This window comes from Mizuhopecten yessoensis, unplaced genomic scaffold (genome assembly GCF_002113885.1).
Source record: "Mizuhopecten yessoensis strain PY_sf001 unplaced genomic scaffold, ASM211388v2 scaffold7473, whole genome shotgun sequence".
NCBI classification, from domain to species: Eukaryota; Metazoa; Mollusca; class Bivalvia; order Pectinida; family Pectinidae; genus Mizuhopecten; species Mizuhopecten yessoensis.
Window position 1 is genome coordinate 1235808 of NW_018407065.1, and position 25384 is coordinate 1261191.

General features: G+C 34.9%; 2 protein-coding genes across 7 annotated transcripts in view; one reads left to right on the top strand and one right to left on the bottom strand.

Annotated features, from left to right (window-relative positions):
- Positions 1–17: 17 nt before the first annotated feature.
- On the top strand, positions 18–20056 carry LOC110453602 (conserved oligomeric Golgi complex subunit 4-like). The gene is made up of 22 exons (XM_021502599.1): positions 18–131; positions 1833–1915; positions 2546–2660; positions 3021–3122; positions 3369–3441; positions 3655–3848; positions 4222–4378; positions 4810–4916; positions 5490–5542; positions 5775–5871; positions 6097–6130; positions 8881–9002; positions 9378–9463; positions 9694–9910; positions 10639–10701; positions 11390–11446; positions 12126–12272; positions 14533–14616; positions 15081–15182; positions 15689–15817; positions 16232–16323; positions 16652–20056. The coding sequence occupies exons 1-22, from the start codon at positions 18–20 to the stop codon at positions 16692–16694; spliced, it is 2271 nt and encodes a 756-aa protein (XP_021358274.1). The 3' UTR covers positions 16695–20056.
- Positions 20057–22873: 2817 nt separating this feature from the next.
- Positions 22874–25384, bottom strand: part of LOC110453603 (kinesin-like protein KIFC3) — a 69532-nt gene continuing 67021 nt past the window's right edge. For 5 of the 6 annotated variants that reach the window (XM_021502600.1, XM_021502604.1, XM_021502601.1 and 2 more), the window contains one exon: positions 22874–24534. In XM_021502600.1, coding sequence (XP_021358275.1) covers positions 24319–24534 — 216 coding nt within the window. In that variant the 3' untranslated portion in view covers positions 22874–24318. The remainder of the gene's footprint in view (positions 24535–25384) is intronic. The other variant, XM_021502606.1, reaches the window with a different exon arrangement.

The window sequence follows — 25384 nt, forward strand, 5'->3', positions numbered from 1 at the left end:
GCATTGCGAATGCCAAGATGGCGGCGTCCAGAGGGGGAGATGCCACGTCTGTCTCGGCGTTAGAAACCATGGAAAATTTGACGGATATTGAGGAAATTAAGCATGCCTTCGAAAAATTATGCTCAGACGAGGTATGTTATCTTTGATATTGTTCTGAAAATGCCGCTGTTATCCATCAGCTTTGTTGTTCAATACATAAACTTCGTAAACCGGCAACTCTTGCAAATCCACCTTTCTGACATTTTCTGTTTACTTTTGTTTTTGAAATTCACTAACTCTTTTAATGGTAGTTAAATTCAAACTTGGCTAGGCAAATGGTCTGTATACAGAGAATGTGGGTAGTGACTTACACACAATTTAAAACAGATGGTCAATCAGGTCACAGGAGCCAAAACTTCTGTCAACAGGTCCAGTACACTCTGCCGATTGCATTATAGCTGTATTGAGCTATATTTTCTCAGATTTCAATTTTCATTAAATTAAAGCAAAGTCGCACTAAACAATAAGGTTTATGGTAATGTTGACTACAAAAAGCATACAGTTAGATGTTTATTTTCATTTTTCATAAATGTAAAATTTCCAATTTTTTTACATCATTATTTTTTAAAAAGAATCCTTATATTTAATGTCTTTTGTTATCCACCTAATGATACAATCTTCTTTTAAAAGCGACTTTGTTTTGTTTTCCTTAAAAAAGAAAATTACTCAAAAAATAGCTCAAAAGACCTATTTCAGATAGGTCAATAGAGCTATTATAGGTCTTTACAGCTATATAGCTCAATCGGCAGAGTGTACTGGACCTGGTCGATAATGAATAATAACAGTAAATCTCTATAATACAAAATAATACCTATAATATGCTTATTTTTTTTAAGCATATTATAGGTATTTTTTTTGGATTACTGTTATTATTCATTAATGGCAGAACTCCTGTGATCAGGTGCAGTACATGGGTGTTGGGAACACTGATATGGTGTGTATAACTATTCCTCCTGATATATAGCATTTGGGATGGCCCCTCTTAGCTCCAATAACTTAACCTTCAAGCTTCTGGAGCTTGACTAGTTGATCACCACTGTTCACAACTTTAGCGTTGACTAATCAAATTCATTACCATGAGGCGACACTTGCCAAATAAAAACATTGGATATAACATTATTTATATGACAAAAAAAGGTGACATATCTATCTAGATATTATGCAACACCCTTTTTCGAGCGGGGCATTGGTTGCAGCGTCCGAAACAAGGTTTCTGTGCGATAACTTGAGTTTCCTTGGGTTGATTGAACTCAAACTTGGTATACATTGCATACCAATATAGCTCGAACAAGTTCTAGGATAGCAGCATGGCAAGAAATTATAGGAGCATGGTGCCATGCTGCAAAAACAGCCTGGGGAGAACACTGAGTCTCCAGCCAAAACACTTTTCTTTTTTCTAAAAGCGCTGATCAGGCGACACATCCACTCCCGTGGAATTCTTTTTTCAACATAATATAGTTAACAATTATTTTTTTTCAAGATTCTATTCTGGGGCTAGAAGACATTAATAATACACAAGCCCAAAATAAAAATCTGCTAGTTTGACAACCACAAAATGAATCACACTGACAATAAATCATCACAAGATCTAAAGATATTTCTTTCAAAAATAGATATTACCGTAAAGAAACACAACTTCATTTTATAATATTATTAGGCCCACCTATACTCATAGAAAAACGTTGTTTTCACTTGCATAAGAACTTTGTAAGTATTTTCTCATACAGAAATGGAATTTTGGTAAGAATATAACCAGATTGACCAACAACATTTGTAAATTTCTTTATATTCAGGATGATATTAATATACAACTGGATGGATTGCTGGAACACCAGGCTTCCCTAGAAAACAAGATGAGTGGACTGCAAAGGATAGTGTAAGTTGGCATGTATTGAATGTTCTATTAACATTCGCACTGTATTAGGCTAAAGATTCTATAGCATCTGCAATATTATACAATGTAGTTACTTTTAGCTTGTTTTTTTTTATGATATCTGCATTTATTTTGTGACATCATAACATTAGCAATAATTTGCCTCGAAAGGGCCCTTTTGATTGAATTTAAATTCACAATATGATAAATCTGAATATATACAGGTGCAATATCTTTTGGGCGATTGCTGTAATTTTCACCCAGGTATGGTTAAAAATGTTGATAAAATAACTAAAAGGATATTTTGCATTTTGGTTGTGACCTTACCGTAAAACATAATTGACATGTATCTTGCATGAAGCCCATGTCTGGTTAGTCCACCTATACCTGTTGCAGTTTTCTAGAAACGCCAACAAAAGCTATTTCATTGTCTTGTAATAATCCAATCCCTACTTTGAGTAAGGGATTAAGTGTTGGTCCTTTGGGCTTATTGCAGGATAAATATGGGTATGGTTGCAAAGAGATACAAATTCATTTAAATCAAAATGTCCTTTATACATGACTGTTTACACCGATATGTGGACATATTGATATTTTTCTGTCTAAAAATCTGCTATTTCCTTTCATTTGTAGTCCGAATATCCAGATATTAGAAACTGATTCTAAACAACTGTCTAGTATGGTCTCCTTCACATCAACGTTGGCGGAAAATGTCAGCAGCAAAGTGAGGCAGTTAGATTTGGCAAAGGTGAGCAGTATCTGAGGGAGATATCAAAGAATGAATGAAGTGCATATTATAAGGTGTAGTTATAAATGGTAGATAATATATCATATTATTTTGTGTCAATATAGATTTATCACAAGTTAATGATGTGCATTGTAAATATCTCTATATTTTTACTAATACAGACACGTAATTACTCGTCCATTTTGTACAAGATACTGTATCACACAGGTTATTTGTTGTATTTTGTGCGAAGTACTGGATTGGACTCAACTTCTATTGAAATTCTCTTTTACTAATTCTTCAATAACCTTTGAGTAAAGATGACACAATTTAATGAGATCTAATAAAATAATTGGTCTAATTATGCGTTTTTGGTTTCAGAGCAATGTAACTGCTGCCATTACCAGAGTAGAAGATATATTAGATCTGAAGTTTTGTACAGATGGTGTTCAGACTGCTCTGCAGAATGAGGACTACGAGAAGGTAACATAAAAAAAACTTGTAGGATTTGTTAAGTCTTCACCTTTAAGTTTGTAGATAATTTCTATTATTGCTTTATATTGTATATGGCAGCACTTATTTTAATAGAAACATTTCAATTACAATTTCGTTTGAGCGTAGAAATAAATACTAATCATAGGACAGTATATTGAGTTCCTGATATTTATTGGCAAACAAAATTAATTTTCTATCTTTTTTATCATTTGATTTCATTCATTTCTCCAACAGGCAGCAGGACACGTTCACAGGTTCCGAAGTCTGGATGAAAACATTTTAAGGATGTCCTCAGATGCAGACGAAGGTAAGTTTAGTGATAAATCAAGAGATAGGTACCGGTCGATTATCAACCAAACTGTCCTGAAACAGCCATCTTTGAACTGTGGAAACTTGTGACAGATCTGTAAACTGAAATATTTGTACATCTTTTGGCAATGATAAAGTAAACTTTTTGACAAGTTTATGATGTTTCATCTCCAAATAGATTGAAAGTGCCCTTTTTACCTGTTTTTCACAGGAGGCACACTGGAAATCTCTTTTAAACTTCTACATGAAGCAGAAGAAAAGCTTAAGACAATTGTGTCCAGTAAATTTGACGCAGCTGTACATGCAGGAGATTTGGCCTCTGTAGAACGCTTCTTCAAAATATTCCCTTTACTTGGTCAGCACGAAGAAGGGCTTACCAAGTTTGGAAAACACTTGGCATCACAGGTAAACTGTTTAAATGAATATCTGGGACGAACAAATTTGATTTATGCCATAGTTTTAAATCATTGTAGTATCACATCTGTGGAGGATATCTGGAATTACAAGCAGTCTTTGAAACACAAAATAAGTACTTTTACATTTTCAGAGTTTTAAAAATAACATCTTTTGTTTATATTATATTATAGAATGAACAACTTTTATGACCTGTTGAACTGAACATATACAACCCTTTTTAGTAACAATTTATTAATAAATTGTCTCATGACATGTATGAGTTTGTTTTTAATATCTGACTGTGTTAAACTGAACCTTATTCCTCCTTTGTCAGACCAGTACCTGGAGATCTGTAACATCTCTGTGACACCTTCATTTACAGCTGGCTGATACCAGTGATAAAAACCTAAAAATTGCTGAAGCCTTGGGATCAGAAAACAAGGGAGCTAACTGTGTATTTGCTGACACAGCCACTCAGTTGTTTGAGAGTATAGCCCGTATTGTGGAGATACGACAACCCTTAGTGGAAACTTACTACGGTAAATCATCCTTTTACCAAAGCATTAAATTGATTGGATAGCAACCATATAGATGTTGCAACTATGGTTACTAACCAAGTAAATGTTTGTACCTGAGAAGCACTGACTTTGATATCTGTAATTGTATATGATAGATAATACTGACATTATCTTGTTTGAAAAACATATCACATATAACTGGATAACCAGTACATGTAATTGTATTACAGAAATGGATTTTATTTGATATTAAGATGAAAACAAGAGATGTGATGTATACATAATTTCACATAGAATTTTATTTTGGAATCAAGTCATTCTGTTACATTCAGTCGTTAATAAAAAAGTTCACATTTCTTTTTAATTTGTAGAATAAAAAAACCACCACAATAAGCCTTAATTTACCACAAATATTTGTCAAGTATTTACCTGTGATTTTTTTTTCATTTTAGGCCATGGGAAATTATTCATGCTGTTGAAATTTCTACAGAAGGAGTGTGATAGACAATCTAGAAAAATCCTCCAGGAATTCAAAAGGAAAAGAATGTTTGATTTCATAGTAAGTCATTATCTCAGGGTTTTCACTGTGTCATATTGCATATGAACTGAAATGTTTTAGGTAATCTGATATGAAATCTTTAGATTGTTTATCAGCAGATGCTGTTTTTCCCAAATGATTATTAGACAGATCTATAATAGCATCATGTTTGTTTCTTACTATAAATGCTGGTGGTCATCATTTAGAAACCAATCCTACAGTGTATATTAAATTCAAGAAAAAGGGACCCAAAATGTTTGAAATATATATCCATTTTGTTGCCTGCTCAGGAGCCAACATTAAAAAGGCTGTACCACTAACACTGTACCCACTGGTGTCCTCTGCTGGCTTTTAACATGAATACAAAATAGTCATTGATTGATACTGATGAAGAGAATTTTAGTTTTACCTATCAAACTTCCCAAGCTCTGTACATTCACAAGAAATTGCTGCAAGAGCAAATATCATGACGTTATTTAAAGAATATTTTGTATACTTTTATTACAATTTGCTGAATAAATGTGTTGATTGTTAATGCTTGATTTAACTTCATAACATTATATGTATGACATTGAATTTGTTTTTTTTTACCAGTTACAACAGGTCCAACAGAATATGGTATTCCATAAGCCAAACTCCACTGACAAGTGAGTGCTTTCTATGTTATTGATCACGAGGATGTACGTACTTGTACACTGAAGTATTGAGCAATAAAAGCCTATTAGGCCTCTTGTTTTATTTACTTTATACCAGCTTCTGATTATTGTGATTAAGTTATCTGTAACCTTAAAGGATCTTTTACTAGATAAATAATTTTACGTTGGACATATTAAATAAAAAATGTCACCCTTCTGATATATGAGAATGTATTGTTTACAGATTTGATGCTAAAGATTTAGATGTACTACTAGCGGAGGTTGTACTTCTCAACACAAGAACAGAATTGTACCTACGGTTTTTCAGAAGACGTGCTATGGTGAGTGAGAGACTGAAGCGGTTGGTTTTAATTGAATCAAAAATTAGTTCTTTGCTGAAAATTCACTTCTGTCTCATTTTTTATTACCATGAACAGATTAATGTGGTGCATTGGAGATATTTTCATATCTGTTTCATAGCTATTGTAAACTTTAAAGTGTTAATTTTCATGAGCCTAAAAAGGAAAAAAGACAATAGTGAATTGGTTTATTATATTTGTTTTCAGAATGACATAGAAGCAGCTGCCCCTGGCCAAACAGGTAGGTTTTTAATTAGGTGGTGTCTGCATGGTTTGTACTCACTCACGGAGAATACCTAATAAAGTATTACACAGTTTACACAGCATACTGTATAGTACTCTAAAAACCTTCCCATTATCATTCACGGAGAATACCTAATAAAGTATTACACAGCATACTGTATAGTACTCTAAAAACCTTCCCATTATCATTCACGGAGAATACCTAATAAAGTATTACACAGCATACTGTATAGTACTCTAAAAACCTTCCCATTATCATTCACGGAGAATACCTAATAAAGTATTACACAGCATACTGTATAGTACTCTAAAAACCTTCCCATTATCATTCACGGAGAATACCTAATAAAGTATTACACAGCATACTGTATAGTACTCTAAAAACCTTCCCATTATCATTCACGGAGAATACCTAATAAAGTATTACACAGCATACTGTATAGTACTCTAAAAACCTTCCCATTATCATTCACGGAGAATACCTAATAAAGTATTACACAGCATACTGTATAGTACTCTAAAAACCTTCCCATTATCATTCACGGAGAATACCTAATAAAGTATTACACAGCATACTGTATAGTACTCTAAAAACCTTCCCATTATCATTCACGGAGAATACCTAATAAAGTATTACACAGCATACTGTATAGTACTCTAAAAACCTTCCCATTATCATTCACGGAGAATACCTAATAAAGTATTACACAGCATACTGTATAGTACTCTAAAAACCTTCCCATTATCATTCACGGAGAATACCTAATAAAGTATTACACAGCATACTGTATAGTACTCTAAAAACCTTCCCATTATCATTCACGGAGAATACCTAATAAAGTATTACACAGCATACTGTATAGTACTCTAAAAACCTTCCCATTATCATTCACGGAGAATACCTAATAAAGTATTACACAGCATACTGTATAGTACTCTAAAAACCTTCCCATTATCATTCACGGAGAATACCTAATAAAGTATTACACAGCATACTGTATAGTACTCTAAAAACCTTCCCATTATCATTCACGGAGAATACCTAATAAAGTATTACACAGCATACTGTATAGTACTCTAAAAACCTTCCCATTATCATTCACGGAGAATACCTAATAAAGTATTACACAGCATACTGTATAGTACTCTAAAAACCTTCCCATTATCATTCACGGAGAATACCTAATAAAGTATTACACAGCATACTGTATAGTACTCTAAAAACCTTCCCATTATCATTCACGGAGAATACCTAATAAAGTATTACACAGCATACTGTATAGTACTCTAAAAACCTTCCCATTATCATTCACGGAGAATACCTAATAAAGTATTACACAGCATACTGTATAGTACTCTAAAAACCTTCCCATTATCATTCACGGAGAATACCTAATAAAGTATTACACAGCATACTGTATAGTACTCTAAAAACCTTCCCATTATCATTCACGGAGAATACCTAATAAAGTATTACACAGCATACTGTATAGTACTCTAAAAACCTTCCCATTATCATTCACGGAGAATACCTAATAAAGTATTACACAGCATACTGTATAGTACTCTAAAAACCTTCCCATTATCATTCACGGAGAATACCTAATAAAGTATTACACAGCATACTGTATAGTACTCTAAAAACCTTCCCATTATCATTCACGGAGAATACCTAATAAAGTATTACACAGCATACTGTATAGTACTCTAAAAACCTTCCCATTATCATTCACGGAGAATACCTAATAAAGTATTACACAGCATACTGTATAGTACTCTAAAAACCTTCCCATTATCATTCACGGAGAATACCTAATAAAGTATTACACAGCATACTGTATAGTACTCTAAAAACCTTCCCATTATCATTCACGGAGAATACCTAATAAAGTATTACACAGCATACTGTATAGTACTCTAAAAACCTTCCCATTATCATTCACGGAGAATACCTAATAAAGTATTACACAGCATACTGTATAGTACTCTAAAAACCTTCCCATTATCATTCACGGAGAATACCTAATAAAGTATTACACAGCATACTGTATAGTACTCTAAAAACCTTCCCATTATCATTCACGGAGAATACCTAATAAAGTATTACACAGCATACTGTATAGTACTCTAAAAACCTTCCCATTATCATTCACGGAGAATACCTAATAAAGTATTACACAGCATACTGTATAGTACTCTAAAAACCTTCCCATTATCATTCACGGAGAATACCTTAATAAAGTATTACACAGCATACTGTATAGTACTCTAAAAACCTTCCCATTATCATTCACGGAGAATACCTAAATAAAGTATTACACAGCATACTGTATAGTACTCTAAAAACCTTCCCATTATCATTCACGGAGAATACCTAAATAAAGTATTACACAGTTTACACAGCATACTGCATAGTACTCTTTAGCGATCATTGGTCCAGATTAAAGGATCAAAGGTCACACTTGATCGATTTTGAATCAAAGAAATTGTGTATTTTTGGTAGATTTTGTTGCTTTATGTTTTGATAGATAGTATTTCTTCAAGCTTTGTTATTCACAATATGTAAGCAAACCAATACTCATGTGTTGATTTGAAAACTTCGCTGCGATTATCTAATGTACATGTGCCTGGCATTGCTACAATATTAAAAGGGAAATTAGCCTCTTTCTTATCTAGAGAGCAGATTTACAGCATCAGACGTTGAAACCTTCCTACAAACTGCATTAATTTCTTGTTCTTTGTGAACAGATTTTCAAGGGTCGGACGTTAACACATTCCTAGTAAACTGTGATCTGAGTCGTCTCATGCAGGAGCTCATTGGTAGCTACATCATGATGGAGGAGTTCTTCATGAGGGAGATGGTCCTGAAGGTAATGAGTTATTAAATATTTCGTCGATAATCATCTGTACATAAGAACTGTATTTCAAAAGCTTGCTATGTCCTGTTGCTGTCAAATGGTTGAAACTTGAATGGTTTTTTTCTCCTTTCTTATGTTTTAAATATTTTTCCAGACACTGCTTCTTTGCCTTATTGTAACATGAAACATGTTAATTGTTCTGTGTTCATGAACTTTTAATTCTGAGGAAGTTGAAACATTTATGGCAATGCCTGTATATCTAACAACACTCATAAAAAACACTGATTTGCTGATTCAGTGCTTGTAACTTTCATATTAAACAGAGAAATGATGGTCACCTCACCCACATTTTACTTATACTGTAACTACTATATGTGCCCTTTACAGGCTGTGTCGGTGGACTCTGTAGACGAGGGAGCTCAGACCTCCAGTATGGTGGATGACAGCTTCTTCATTGTCAAAAAATGTGTTAGGTAAGGACACTTGTTATATTTTACCTGTATTCCACCATACTTTACCTGTGCTAGATTAAGTCATCTACCATATTTCAACATGTGGTAAGCCACATGGTAAGTGGTAAAGGACTTAGCCTCGTTAACCTGAACAAACGTACAATCACTTTGTTAAATATTTTCGTAATATTTAATATGGTACACCATTGATTTGTAGGACACATTATTAACTATAAATTCATCTTTTACAGGCGTGCCATTTCCAGTTCGAGTGTGGATGGTGTATGTGCCATGCTTAACCATGCCTGTACACTGTTGGAGCAGGACTTTCGTGAGGTGCTGTACTCGAGACTAAGGTCAGGATTCCCACTAGGGTTTGACCTTGTCCAGGCCTACAACATGGTCCAATCCAGCATCAAGGGAAATCTCAAGACCTCTGACACGGAGCAGGCCAAAACCTTATTTATAGTGAGCAATCATGTCTTCCGTTTGAATTATATCAAGTGACAATAGTGTGTTGATTAATCAAGTAGACATTTTTATAATTTTGGAAATCTTTTACGATCTTGTTCACCTAAAATGTAAGTGTCTTGATAACTGATTTTGCTTCATCTTAATTAATTTTTCAGTTTTGTGATGTTTTGAATTTGAAAAACAGGAACCAAAGCACAACAATGAAACATCTTACAGGGAAGATTTGAATGGTTACCATACTCATTAAATACCATGTTTCACAATTCTGGCAAAACATTGCAATTTTCACCAGTGTGAAGCATGAGCAAAACATACTGAGGTATTCTGCCACACAAGTGAAGTATTAGATATGGTACAGCAACCATTGTATTGTGTAAAAGATGTGGATTAATTAGGTTGCCTTACAAGCATCAGCTGTAGGGAATTTCCCTTTAGCTTAGTGGTAGAGCATTGGACTGGAGAGCCAAGGGTCGCGGGTGCCCCAGCGACGGCACTATCTTTATCACTTTTCATTGTCCTTCAACATATGTATTCTATTTTTTGCATTTTTGTGACTCTAATGACAAGGTTTCTTGGCCGAAACAAACTTCGTTTGGCAAACTTTGTCAGAATTTTAAGGAATATGGTTTACCTCAGGTATGAGGGGGGCAAAGGAGTGCAAATACTCAAAATTTGTCTTCAATTCAGAGAACAGACATCAACAATCTCTACTTTCTTTCCAGGTTAGTTTAAATAATGCAGAAGCAACCTGTGAATATTGTAAAGCGTTGAAAACAAGTCTCAATGTAAGTACAACACTTTTAATTTTTGATTGTTTAATTAGCTATATATCAGTTGAATTTACATAATTATTGATGTAATTTAACCTGTTTGTGTTATGCTGCAATCTTCTCATTGTTGGGAGATGGCTTAATATAGGAGCCTACTCTTGTTGCCAGATCCCTAACATTACATTATGTAAAACTTTATATTATGTCCTGCATATTTGTAAATAAAATATTATTTAAACCAAGTACAACACTACAGCAGCCATTTAGAAAGTTGTTGCAAGAAACATTTTAAGATCATTTGGTATCTATCTTTTGTGGTCAAGGATTTTTATCACAAAAGAAGAAGGTTGCATTACATTTTAATGATAAACATTTCATTCATTTGACAGGGATCAATAATCTTAGATCTTAGCCCTTTCACCCCTATGTAACTTTAGCAGACTCTACCATGCATTGATCTGGATGAGTCCATTATGGTCTACAGTGGTGAAAAGGTTAGTTACTGATCTCTATATTAGAAAGCAAAAGTTTAACAATGCATTAGATAAACAGTAATTGTATTTGTATGTGTGAATAGGTATAGTTTATTACTCTCATAATATAACAAGCACAGCTTACCATTGGTGTTAAGTACGAGGGAACATACTTCTATCTAGTGATAATATGACATTGAATTGTAGCATTTCTTTATTTTTCTAAACAGGATGAAGTTTCGAAACTATTTAACAAGTGCGAAGAACAAAGCAAGGCAAAGTTAGAGGTGAGTCTATATTTTGTAGCCCGTGTCAACTTCTCTACTACAGACTAACTCAACCAGAGATCGATCAAATAGAGTCTAATTACTGATACAGATTGACCCAAAAAGGGACGGGCTGATAGAGGTTACCATGGGATTGACTCAACTATTGACTCTGCTCAATGCAACACCCCTGTATAAAATAGTTGTGATGTATTCTAAAATGTATCATACCCATTTATTGCCCATTTGGTAGGGAAAACAAATCTTTATTTTCCCTCACTTACTCATGTTTCACTTGTGTTTCACCCTTGTGAAACATGATAATCTTATTTCACTACCACAAGGGCATTGAATATTTTATGATACCAAAACACATCCTCGATATTCCAGGAGTTGACCAAAACAGAAAAGTAATAGTTGAAATGATCAGGGTTCTGTGCCATTGTTGTTATCTGCTTCAATCATTGGGAATTAAGGTGTGGTGTCCTATGCCCATTTTTCTAGAGAGGCTCCTATTAAGGGAAACCAGAGAAACTTGAGTGTTTAAGGGGAACGCAATGTTTTATTTCTCCATCATGTGATCAATATAATCCAATCAGACTCACTGTTACATAGATGATGTATAACAATTGTTGTTATCAGAGAAACAGAACAATACACAATGTACAGTATACTAACAGGAACATTGTTTATACTACAGAGTTGCTTGTCAGACCTGGCAGCTGTGGGTAACAGGTACAAAGATGTGGTCGACTTCGGCTTCTCACAGCTCAACAGTAGTGCCATCAAACCCCGCATCAAACCACTGACTGACAGCTTCCTCTCCACTGGTCACACTATCTCAGAGGTAAGTCACAACGTTAGAGGGGACTATACACAATAGTCAAACCACTGACTGACAGCTTCCTCTCCACTGGTCACACTATCTCAGAGGTAAGTCACAACGTTAGAGGGGACTATACACAATAGTCAAACCACTGACTGACAGCTTCCTCTCCACTGGTCACACTATCTCCGAGGTAAGTCACAACGTTAGAGGGGACTATACACAATAGTCAAACCACTGACTGACAGCTTCCTCTCCACTGGTCACACTATCTCCGAGGTAAGTCACAACGTTAGAGGGGACTATACACAATAGTCAAACCACTGACTGACAGCTTCCTCTCCACTGGTCACACTATCTCCGAGGTAAGTCACAACGTTAGAGGGGACTATACACAATAGTCAAACCACTGACTGACAGCTTCCTCTCCACTGGTCACACTATCTCCGAGGTAAGTCACAACGTTAGAGGGGACTATACACAATAGTCAAACCACTGACTGACAGCTTCCTCTCCACTGGTCACACTATCTCCGAGGTAAGTCACAACGTTAGAGGGGACTATACACAATAGTCAAACCACTGACTGACAGCTTCCTCTCCACTGGTCACACTATCTCCGAGGTAAGTCACAACGTTAGAGGGGACTATACACAATAGTCAAACCACTGACTGACAGCTTCCTCTCCACTGGTCACACTATCTCCGAGGTAAGTCACAACGTTAGAGGGGACTATACACAATAGTCAAACCACTGACTGACAGCTTCCTCTCCACTGGTCACACTATCTCAGAGGTAAGTCACAACGTTAGAGGGGACTATACACAATAGTCAAACCACTGACTGACAGCTTCCTCTCCACTGGTCACACTATCTCCGAGGTAAGTCACAACGTTAGAGGGGACTATACACAATAGTCAAACCACTGACTGACAGCTTCCTCTCCACTGGTCACACTATCTCAGAGGTAAGTCACAACGTTAGAGGGGACTATACACAATAGTCAAACCACTGACTGACAGCTTCCTCTCCACTGGTCACACTATCTCCGAGGTAAGTCCCAACGTTAGAGGGGACTATACACAATAGTCAAACCACTGACTGACAGCTTCCTCTCCACTGGTCACAATATCTCCGAGGTAAGTCACAACGTTAGAGGGGACTATACACAATAGTCAAACCACTGACTGACAGCTTCCTCTCCACTGGTCACAATATCTCCGAGGTAAGTCACAACGTTAGAGGGGACTATACACAATAGTCAAACCACTGACTGACAGCTTCCTCTCCACTGGTCACAATATCTCCGAGGTAAGTCACAACGTTAGAGGGGACTATACACAATAGTCAAACCACTGACTGACAGCTTCCTCTCCACTGGTCACAATATCTCCGAGGTAAGTCACAACGTTAGAGGGGACTATACACAATAGTCAAACCACTGACTGACAGCTTCCTCTCCACTGGTCACAATATCTCCGAGGTAAGTCACAACGTTAGAGGGGACTATACACAATAGTCAAACCACTGACTGACAGCTTCCTCTCCACTGGTCACAATATCTCCGAGGTAAGTCACAACGTTAGAGGGGACTATACACAATAGTCAAACCACTGACTGACAGCTTCCTCTCCACTGGTCACAATATCTCCGAGGTAAGTCACAACGTTAGAGGGGACTATACACAATAGTCAAACCACTGACTGACAGCTTCCTCTCCACTGGTCACAATATCTCCGAGGTAAGTCACAACGTTAGAGGGGACTATACACAATAGTCAAACCACTGACTGACAGCTTCCTCTCCACTGGTCACAATATCTCCGAGGTAAGTCACAACGTTAGAGGCGACTATACACAATAGTCAAACCACTGACTGACAGCTTCCTCTCCACTGGTCACAATATCTTTGAGGTAAGTCCTAACGTTAGAGGGCACTATACACAATAGTCAAACCACTGACTGACAGCTTCCTCTCCACTGGTCACAATATCTTTGAGGTAAGTCACAACGCTTGAGGGCACTATACACAATACATGTAGTTTGTTTTTTCTATATGAAAAGGACAATTAAGATTAAGATTTAACAAGGGTAGCATATCTTTTACATATTATTGGTATGATGGTACATGTGAATTAAGAAAATAACCTGGTTGTAAACTGAAAATGTTTTAATTTCTGAAATGAAAAAATTTTTTTTTTAGTTTATATTAAAGTAACTCAATTCTGTTTATTTTAATAAGAGTTCTTACAGCTACATGATTTAGCATATTTCTTTTCTAGGAAGATTTTTCCAATTATGAGGCCAATGATCCGTGGGTACAGAACTTCATTATGGAGATAGACAACACACTTGGCACATTCAAGGTAGAAACTCCACTCCTCCGTCAATATGCCTTTGTCTCTCTTCTTCCTCATTGGAGCTTAAAGATAACTATGTGATCTGAAGCTTCTGTTCAATTTTGTCTGCCAACAAAGTTAGAGCAGTATACTAGAATTAATCTGTCTGTATATCCATCAATCTGACCCTTAATATAAACCTTTTGTATATTTCGTGAGAGTTGTAGCCCCTGATTAACTCTGTGTAATAAAGCCTTGTGCAATTAATCAATAGAACTTTACCACCTCAACAGAACTTTGCAACAATTTCATCTGTCATAATATGAACCAGTGCATAATGAACTGTCTTAATGTTTTTGTTTAAAGAGTAATGGCCCTTTATGTAAATATTTTATATATGAATGCACACATTTGTTTAGCCTCAAGACATCAGTTTTACACTTTTAGTTCATACTCAAATCTGATAATGAAAATACATTTTTTATTTGTAGAGCTCATTATCATCTGGGAATTATGACCGTTTTGTCAGCATTATCACAGCGGAGGTGACATCACAACTGGAGAGGGCTGTCCTGAAGACAGCATACAACAGGGTAGGCATCTCTATCAATTGTTTTGTCTTTTAAAATAAACATTGCATTCCTCAAGATGGCATACAACAAGGTAGGTAGCTCCATCAATTGTTTTGTCTTCTAAAATAAAGATTGCAGTTCTTAAGATCTCATAAAGCGCGATAGGTTACCCTGTTAACTAACTGCAAGGTCCTCTAAATTATCCTGGTCCTCCAGTTTCCCTTTATAGTGAAATATAGAAAGGGCAGCCGCAGTGCTCAGGATTGTATTCAACAATGTAGACAGTTTCTAGTTCTAGATGAAGCAGTTGATTTCACAGGAGATGGTATGAAAAATACATGAAAAGGATGTACATCCATCTTTAGTTCTGTATAAAACTGTTGTGACTTCTGCCCAAATCTATTTACATGTATTGTTCTTTGGGTTCTTTGGAAGGAAAACACAATTGTTCGTTTTCCCTCAATCAGTCATGTTACACTCATGCTTCACCACTGTGAAACATTAATTGAGGTTTATGTCTGTTGTAGCTTGGTGGACTACAGTTTGACAAGGAGTTACGAAGCTTAGTAGGCTACCTCACCACAGTGACCACCTGGACAATTAGGGACAAGTTTGCCCGCCTAACACAGATGGCCACGATCCTCAACCTAGAGAAGGTTAGTATTAAATAATAATATGTACAGGGCGGTTCAGGTCTGTGTTTGTATCACAGCTGGACCTGAGGTGTATTGTTAAGAAATCAAGTTAGACTTTTCAACATATGATTAGAAAAACTTAGTATTTCAAAAAATATTTGAATATTGTTTTGAATTGTGATCAGATATGATGCTGTATAAAATTAAATACATGTACACAGTGGATCCCACTTTAATATTATAATCTACTGCTTGTTATATTTTTTTCATGTACTGAAAACATTTATTGTGATTGGTCAAACATACTATAAATGACATATTGATGGAAATCATTGTTCTTATTAAGCAGAACTATATAAAAGTAACTTTGCTACTAATTAAGACATTGTAAGGACTTCATTCTTAGATCTGAACATTTCTTTTATACACTTTAAGGTAACAGAAATCCTGGACTACTGGGGACCTAACTCTGGTCCGTTAACGTGGCGTCTCACGCCCACAGAGGTCAGACATGTTTTATCACTCAGGTAAGCTGTCATACTTGTTTACATATGTAGCACATAATCGTTAGTAAACATACATATCAACATATTCTACTGTCTCAAACTCTGGTTCACTATTAAGACCAACATGTTTGAGTTTTGTGAAAATATTGGTTAAGAAGAGAAGAAACAAAATTAATAACAGGTTCTAAGAGCACAAAGGCATTGATGATTAATTATAAATTGGTGGTTAGGTCTGAAAATGACTCGGCCTGCATTGCAAGAAAAGGTCTAAAAAGATAATGAATGGTATCGTATATATTTGTAAACATAACAAATGCATCAGTGTTAATTGTCCTTTTTTTCCTAACAGGGTCGATTTCCGAAGTGAAGATATAAAGCGGTTAAAGTTATGACGGAGACATGGTGTGTGAGGGAGAGAGGTGTACTACTCAACTCTGGCTGTGCAATTGTGTATAAGTGTGTGTTTTATAGTGATGGAAGTGTCATCCCTCTCCACAAAAATGGGATGACATGCATTGTGTTACTGTAATGGTAGAAATATTTTGATACAAACTTTGACATTTGGTTTTGCCGTATTTCTTCATCAGTCTAACTAGAAATCAAATACATGTTCCTTGTACCATACTTCGGTTCCACCTCTGATTCTAAGTTCATTTTTTTTAGATTGCTTTTAAAATTGATAATATATGAATGATCATAAAGTGCATATAAACTAAAGAGCACTTTTCCTGTATTTATTTTGATTAGGAACTGATCTCTGCTGACATAATGTATTAATTATACTACCCGGTACTTTTACCGTGTCTGTTTCATTGTCTGACTTGACCAGGATTAACTCTGTAAACCATTATTACTGATTGTAAATGTGATCAATAAGAAGTGTGTAAATCAACATTAGAGTGATACAATGTAGTACATGTTTGTGTTATTGGATGTTAACCGAGGAACAGCAATATTTACTTGCATAGTTTTGTTTCTGGATTGAAAGTGCTTCAGTATGTAGTCCATGTTATTAAGTTACTCCACTTTAATAAGAAAATCTGTGTGTTTTCGTTTGCTATTTTCAAGAGTCGCTGAGGTTTAATGTAATTAACCGGATGCATTTGAATGTTGCTACACTATTTAGTGTATGGAAGCTTTGCAGAAAATAATATTCAATTTTACTGAGTGTTATTTTGTTTTGTTTAGTGATGCTAAAGCCATATTTACTTTTATCATTTACAATTACAAGTAATACATTGGATTATATCAGTGAGTTGCTCAGACAGGTTTGATTATAATTGTTCAATGAATTTCATAAATGTGTGTTTTATAAATTCAGAAAGTTTCTTCAGCAAAAGTGTATTTTAGGCACATGAAAGTGCCTAAACTATAGCAGTGTACATGATCTGAAAATTTGATTCCTAATTAATTGTGTGTTGATATATATATTAGTATATTTAGAGGAACAGACATGTGGCTTGTCTTTTTTGTCAAACAGCAGCAGTAATACTGGTACATGTTATGGTAAACATTTGCTGGATGAATCTTTGGTGAGGCATGGACCATTATTATATCGCTATAAAGTCATATGAACCACATTGAGAGGTCTCCAGATATTTTTGTTTGATCATGTGATGTGGACTTACTATTTATAATGGAAAGAAGCAAAAAATCATGTATACCCCATCAGTCCCTACATTTCTGAATCATTTCTATGTCGTCATTTGGGTTTGAATACTCATATTTTTTCTGCATTAAGTGACCTTGGTCTGCTAATAGAATAGTGATATAGTGATATATAATGGTATACAATTTTGTCAAAAATTGTCCTGAGAAGCGAACTGTTCAGGGGAAACCGGTAGATGTTTCCTAATAAATAAAACTCAACTGATTCCGAGCTTTTTGTGATTGACTTCTATACTTAGTTTCCATATTCTTCAATCGCCCTGCATACCTGGTGGTATCCAAGCAAGGGATAAACTGACTGAACCTAAATAAGAGGACAGCAATGGATCTATCCCTCGAACTATGATATAGAGATGTAACCTGTTACTGTATCAGTATTCCTCTTCAGTCCCTTTGCATTTTTCTCACAAGTTTTACTAAAAAGGTCCAACAAATCAGGCCCAGTTATAGTAGATATTTTAAAAAGTGTCTACAGAAATATACGTTTCTGTATGTTAATCATGAAATTATTGACTAAAATTTTAATGCATCTTTAAGCACAGGATTTTTTTTTCATACCAGACCATTGTTCACCCAAGTGTATGTATAATACCTATGCCTGTTCGCATATTAAAGGTAAAGTGCTATAAATGAAGTACCAGGTACTGTAGATGTCTTACATTTTGAAATACTGAACTTTGTGACGTTACCTGTGTTTTTTTTCCTGATAACTATATAATTATGTATGATTATCATATTTATTTGTTGGGTAGAAATGTCCCACCTGAGAGTACAGAATTTGGGGCAATAGCAGACTTAGCGAGGTTTTTAATCCAAAAATAAGTACTAAAGGGTTGAATATTTCTATCCTACATTATTTTTTATATTGTAGTTATTTACTTGCATTGCTAACCAGTTTGTTTCAAACGTGTAGCTATCATCTTTAATGGTAATCAATGTGAATTTTTGTGCAAAAAGAAATATCACTAGAAATATCAGTTGTCTACATTATAGGACAAGTGTTTTTAAAGTTTTTGTTGTGTGTGTAGAATACTAGCTATGCATTTAATGTATTTATTTTCTCACCTTTATATGTTTTTTGTTTTTGTTGTTGATAAAAGTTGTGTGTTGTTGGACATGTTGACATATGGTTAATTTTTATTCCATCTGTGTACGTTTTCAACAGTGAAGGGGATATCTATATTTATAATTTATCCATTTTAAATATTTTAATTTAAAGACCTTCAGTAAGAGTGAAAAGATTGAAACAAGAGATCAGGGTGAGGTAGAGACATACAATTCTGTGATATAGGAATTAAACCTTAGACTGAAATGTTGTAGGTTTGATTTCCACTGATAGCAGTTATAACCAATATTGCTGTGTCCTTGAACAGTAAACTTTCCCTGATTGCTCCAGTCTATATAGCTGTACAAATAGGTACTGTCTTGCTGGTAAGCATGCGAATGACTAATGTTTTTCCATGTCAGGCAAGAGACAGGCTATTTGTGTATGAATTCACCAAGAGATTAGTTCTGTGTGTGTGTATACGTAATCTAAGAGAGAATATGTATGTCGGCAAGAAAAAGGGGATTTTTGTGTGCATGTTTGTGTTGACAAAGGGCTCTTTTTATGCATATGTATGTGTTATGCAAGAGACGTGAGTATAACCCTGGCCCTCTTGCCTTCATACTATTTGTAGGCTAGAGAGGGCCATGTTCTGTGTATCTGGTATGTACAGATGAAGTAGCCAAGAGGTGTGTGTATGTGGCCAAGAGATTGGCCCCTTTCATGTGTTAGTGTATATTGGCCAGTAAAGGCCCTTTTGAGAATGTATGTGTGTTGGGAATGAGACAACCCTTTAAGTGGCTATATTTAAAAACTCAGAATATTTAATCTACTATGTGGGAGAAATATTTGACACAAAATTCCATCTATTCCATATACATGTACTTTCATTTAGGGGAACGATAACAATGTTATTATATACTAGTATATAAATACTGTGGTGTGTGTAAATATGTGTATAAAGACTGGGATTAAATGTTGATATTTCCGGTGTTTTATAGATATGGGAACATTTAAATAAAATTTGAAAATAACTTCACATTTAATTGTTCTGTTCATACTTGATTGTTCTGTTAATACTGGGTCTATGTCTTCTCTAGTGGAGGTAGAGGATAAAAATCTAGCACGCTGATTGTACAGCCTTATTTGTCCATTTGTCAACTTTTTTTACAAACACTTAGAAAAAGATGATTCTCAATCTTTGATAGTTTTATAAAAACTGAGGTGTCGCCAATATTTTAGAATTGTTATTATTTATAAAGAAAATGGTATATGATGCCCCAAGCATCACTGTTTCACGTATATCTATAAATAGTCACAATAACCTTGACCTTGGAACACTGAAATTTTGATAAAAGTCTGTTAAGAAATGAAGCTGCTTGAGTGATGTCCTTGAATATGTTGACAAATTTCTAAAAAATATTAACACATTTGAAGGGTGTTAATTTTTTGCCTGTATATAGTATGATCAAAATCTGCTCAGAAATGAAGTTGCTAGAACAATGGTGTTGAATCAGGACATGACATACATTTGATAACACTACATACTCATGTTATGGTTGTGATGGCTAAAGCTTTTAAGAGTGTTAAGGATCCCTGTCCCACTGCACTGCAGTTTTCACATATACAGTAACCTCCCCTTACTTTCGTTTGGATAACTGCACCACAGTTAGGCCATTTCTGTTGACTAAGTAGCTGAAACTGTTAGAGTGATAGTATAACAATCTGAGGTCCAGTGTACATGTCTTGGTCAAGCCATGCAGATCTTTTTTTACATCAACAACACTTGTTGATTATATTCTGTTTATTTCATCTTTATTATTTCTCATAAAAGTCATCTGCAAGATATGATTTCCTTTTCAGGAATGATTTATCAAAGCTATGGCCCAGCCATAAAATACAGTTTCCAAAATTAAGTTACAGTTCTTGGCAGTGGTACGCGGATCCTAAGTAACATCAGAATGGCTGAATGTTTTTTATGCTTAATTCCTTTAGGTACACATATCCATCAGGACTAAATTAAGAAATTAAAACACAACAATGGTACAATGTTATATAAAAACTGTATTGAACATAATATCCAGAGATTGCATGCTTCCATCAAATAACATTTAAATCAAACAAAAACAGAAATGAACCTTCATTGGAAAATATTGAGGTTTTGTTAATAATTATCATAGTGATAGACATTAATACTAATTCATTCTAGTCCTTCAGGAGTGCTAAACAAATTTTTTGACTCATACTTTGAATTGAACTTTAAATATGCAACCAATCAAATCAGACTTCACCCAAAAGACTTACTAGACTTGCCCCAGACAATGGTGTTCCCGGAATGTCTTTGTCAGTACTAGCATCTATCTGTATATTTAGTATCTATTTGTTTGACCAGCTAAATAAGACCGAATACAGAATGTGATAAAACCTCATGACAATGCTGACCAACACATGGTCTGATACAAGCATACAGTTTAATGTGTGTGTCCTGGTCTTAAACTTAGTGAACTTACTGAAAACACAAAACATGGAAATTATGATAGCACCAGATGTATTGTGATAAAAGATGAACGCTTTTCATCTTTGGTATGGCATTCTTGATTCCTCATATATACAGCAACTCATGATTCTTCAACTTTTTTTTACTTTCCCTATTCTTCATGCAAAATCATATCTCTTTGTATTATACCAAACACTCTCAACATCTCCACACATGCTTTATGCAAAAATAGACTAGATCATCCTCTGGTATTATGTATTATACATCATGAATCATTCACAAAATTGAACAATCAACGTTTCGGTTCGTTCTCGGTCAGGTAACTGTCAAATGAACCATGAAAAAAATCACACTGACTGAAATCTAGTGTTGATTATTGATAAACAAGAAAATAAAAAACATACAAGTAATTAATTCTGAACACAGTACACAAATATTTGCACACATCATAAGAGAAATACATCTGCGAAAGGAGTATTTAATGATATAAACAGATCAAAGGACGATTATATTTGTTTTCTTCATCTTCAAAATTCCTGTTACATGTCTTGCTGCTATGTGTACAGCTGTGTGCTTGATGTCTAGGTTATTTTGAATACACTGGTTATTTGCAGGTGTACTTTTGTCCAATCAGCAGTTATCATGAATATGGAAAACATGATTCACTCAAGAACTTCTCAGGACCTTTCATCACAAGGTCCGAGTGTATCTTGAATCTGTTTTAAATCAATATTGATGTTTTCTGAGCAATTTTGATACGGCATAAAATATATCAAAGCTAATGCCAGTAATGGAATGACGTGGTTCTATTGAGTACTGATATGAGAAATACATTATCAAATAGCATGAGAGTGGCTATATCTTCTTGCAACAATCAGATCACAATATGATGAGTATATATTTGACACATTGGGCATTCCAGTAACAGCAGCAAAGTCAAGGCATTACAACAAAGACAAGGGTATGATTTGGTCCATTCCACAGACATTTCAATCACAGTAACTTTTGCCAAAAAATATTCAATCCATTCAAAAGTTGTGATAGTTTCACTTGAGACCACTGTAATACTCTACATCACACATGAAAACTTGTGGAATGGCTTCTCTGAGATATAAAACCTGGCTGTGCTGGAATCCTTACCAATAGTACATGATCAGAAATTAACAGGAAACGTAGATTCCCTCAATAATGGATGACAGTAACTTTCTGGGTCCTTTTGTCCAAAGCCTGATTATAAGTGGTCAGTGAAATTTTTTAATAATGCAATTTCTGAGAAATATCTGAAAAATAAATTTATTTTTGTGTTTCTTTCTTCAGATGATCATTTTGAATACAAATAATACCTGTAATTTTGGTTTTAAATTTCAAACCTTTTGAAAATATGCTAGATCAAAATGTTTTGTAATTGCCATGGCCTGCTTTGAACAACTGGGCCCTTGTAACTGTTACAGTTACTGCTGGATTACCTCCCTTTAACCTAGAATGTCTTACAAGTTTTATAATGATCCAGATTCCATTCATCTAGGCTATTGTTATCTTAAACCTAAAAACATACCGGAAAATTTGCAGTTTTCTTGAACCTTTGATTTGAAAAAGGTCTGATGCAGAATACACTCAGCAATTTAATGTGAAAATGTTCCACACTTTATGCATTCAAATCACACCTCTGTAGTGATTTTAATTCTTTAAAGTTACCTACAAATTTGTCTGTATAGTAAAGATAATATTTTGACCCATCAATATATGTACATTTATATTGTGATTATATCACAATCTCTATACATTTATTACTAATCTGACAGGGTACTAACATATTATTTCAGGTATCTTGATCCATTTTTCTGATTATTTGACATAAGAGAGTTGTAGAAATCTGTATGATTACTTCAAAATTTGAAAAACAAATATAAGATCTGGCAAAATCAAAATAAAGGAAATGTATCACTATTTTCTGATAAATTTAACTTGAACACAAAATTACTCCATGAGATCATACTTAGTGTGGAACCAGATCAATACAAACGAAGATAATCTGGGAAACAGTACAGATACTTTACTAGTACATGTAGATGTCATGGGGGAAAAAAATCAGAAAAAGCCAGGTTACCACATACTTTAAAAAAGCTTTTATAAAAGAAAATCAAAAGGATATTAGTGTCTCCACACGAGGAAGTTTCTAAGTGTATTTGTAAAAACTGAGAATTGTATGTTTATGGTAATATGTAAACATTAATAAAAGAAAAGGAAAGGAAGAAGGAACAGAAAAAAATGGTTTCAATTACGTTAGAATTAAAGTACATTCAGAAGATAGTTTAATTTGTAAAATTCTGTTGAATATTCATCTTGTAATCAAGAAAGTAGCTCCATCAGAATTTCAACAGACCATGCGATGGCTATTAAGTGAAGTAGAGACATTTAACCCGTATACACAAAACATATTCTCTACAGGACCAGCAAACTATACTTCAGCAGCAGTCACTCTACAGAAATACAAATCACATGAGTTTCAAAGATATCACATTAGGTCAATAAGACGACCTTATCACATGATTATCGTAACGATTATATCACAATCTCTGTATATCAATGAACATTTCCAACAAAACATCCACTGTATTATTCTTCTTTACCAAAAAGTCAATTGTCTGATGTTTTTTCCTCAAGTCTGAAATATCAAGTTCATGATTACTGCAGCAAGCAATGAATCCACCTATATTTGAGAGTCCATTCCTTGATAACTGTATCTTAAAGGGTTTTACACTGAAATACTGTAGCAGTTCAGCAAGTTCACTATAGATTTCTTCTGTTAAAGGTTGAGTTTGCTAGCAACCTTTGCTATCTTTGGCCTCGAGGCAGATCCCAAAGGAGTGGAACGGTTAAAGGACATAAGAGGGGTAGTGCCAGACCTGGGTGGGGTCGACACTCCAGAGCGGGACGGTGTCAGGTGGGCAGAGCGTGAAGGGGTGCCTCCATTCCTGGAAGGGGTCGAGGACTTCATCATGGGACTATGAGCATAGTCTCCCTGCAAGTAGACAAATAAACCAAAGTAAATATCAGGGAAAGTAAACAAATTGTATAGATCACTGTGAAAATGTGTTTTGCTGGGGCGTGTTGGGCTTGTGCATCTAACTTTTACTACAGAAAGAATACCTGTAATGGTTATTTCTTGTGGCATATTTGGTTAATTTTACAGGATATGATGTGATCACCCAACATCTGGATTAGTTCTTGTTTAGTAAGAGAGCAGTTATCTTCAGAAAATGATATATGGTTTTCTGGATCAAAAACTAATTCATATAATTCACACTACAGGGATACATTTACTTTCACAACAATAAAACGTATACATTGACTAACAGCATGCATGTTAGATTTCTATGGAAAATTAATTATATGTTCACAAAGGCATACACTACATTCAGGTATATAGCATTGTTTTACCTCCCTTTAATCAGGAATATAGATGGACACATCAGGGAAAAGTCCTGTTCACAGTTTACTACCCACATTATATCTGGGGGATAGTCCAGAATTCTATTCTGTTTCTATTGTGTCACCATAGATGTATTTTATTTCTGTATAGAAAATGATTAAATAAGATGGAAACATGACTAACAAGATAACACAACATCTAGCACAAAAAGTCATGTGATATAAATACTGTGAAAGTAGAAACAATCAAGGTGGACAAACTAGACACAGCTGAGTCAATAACAAAACCAGAGTGAAGGGGTGTTGTACATATAGCAATATTCTACTGATATTAATAATGTATCTAGTTATCTGGATTTTTTACTATGACTATACCTGTGATGTTTCTTGTAATATTGGAAGGGTCAACACAAGGGATAGCACAGTCGTCACTGACATTC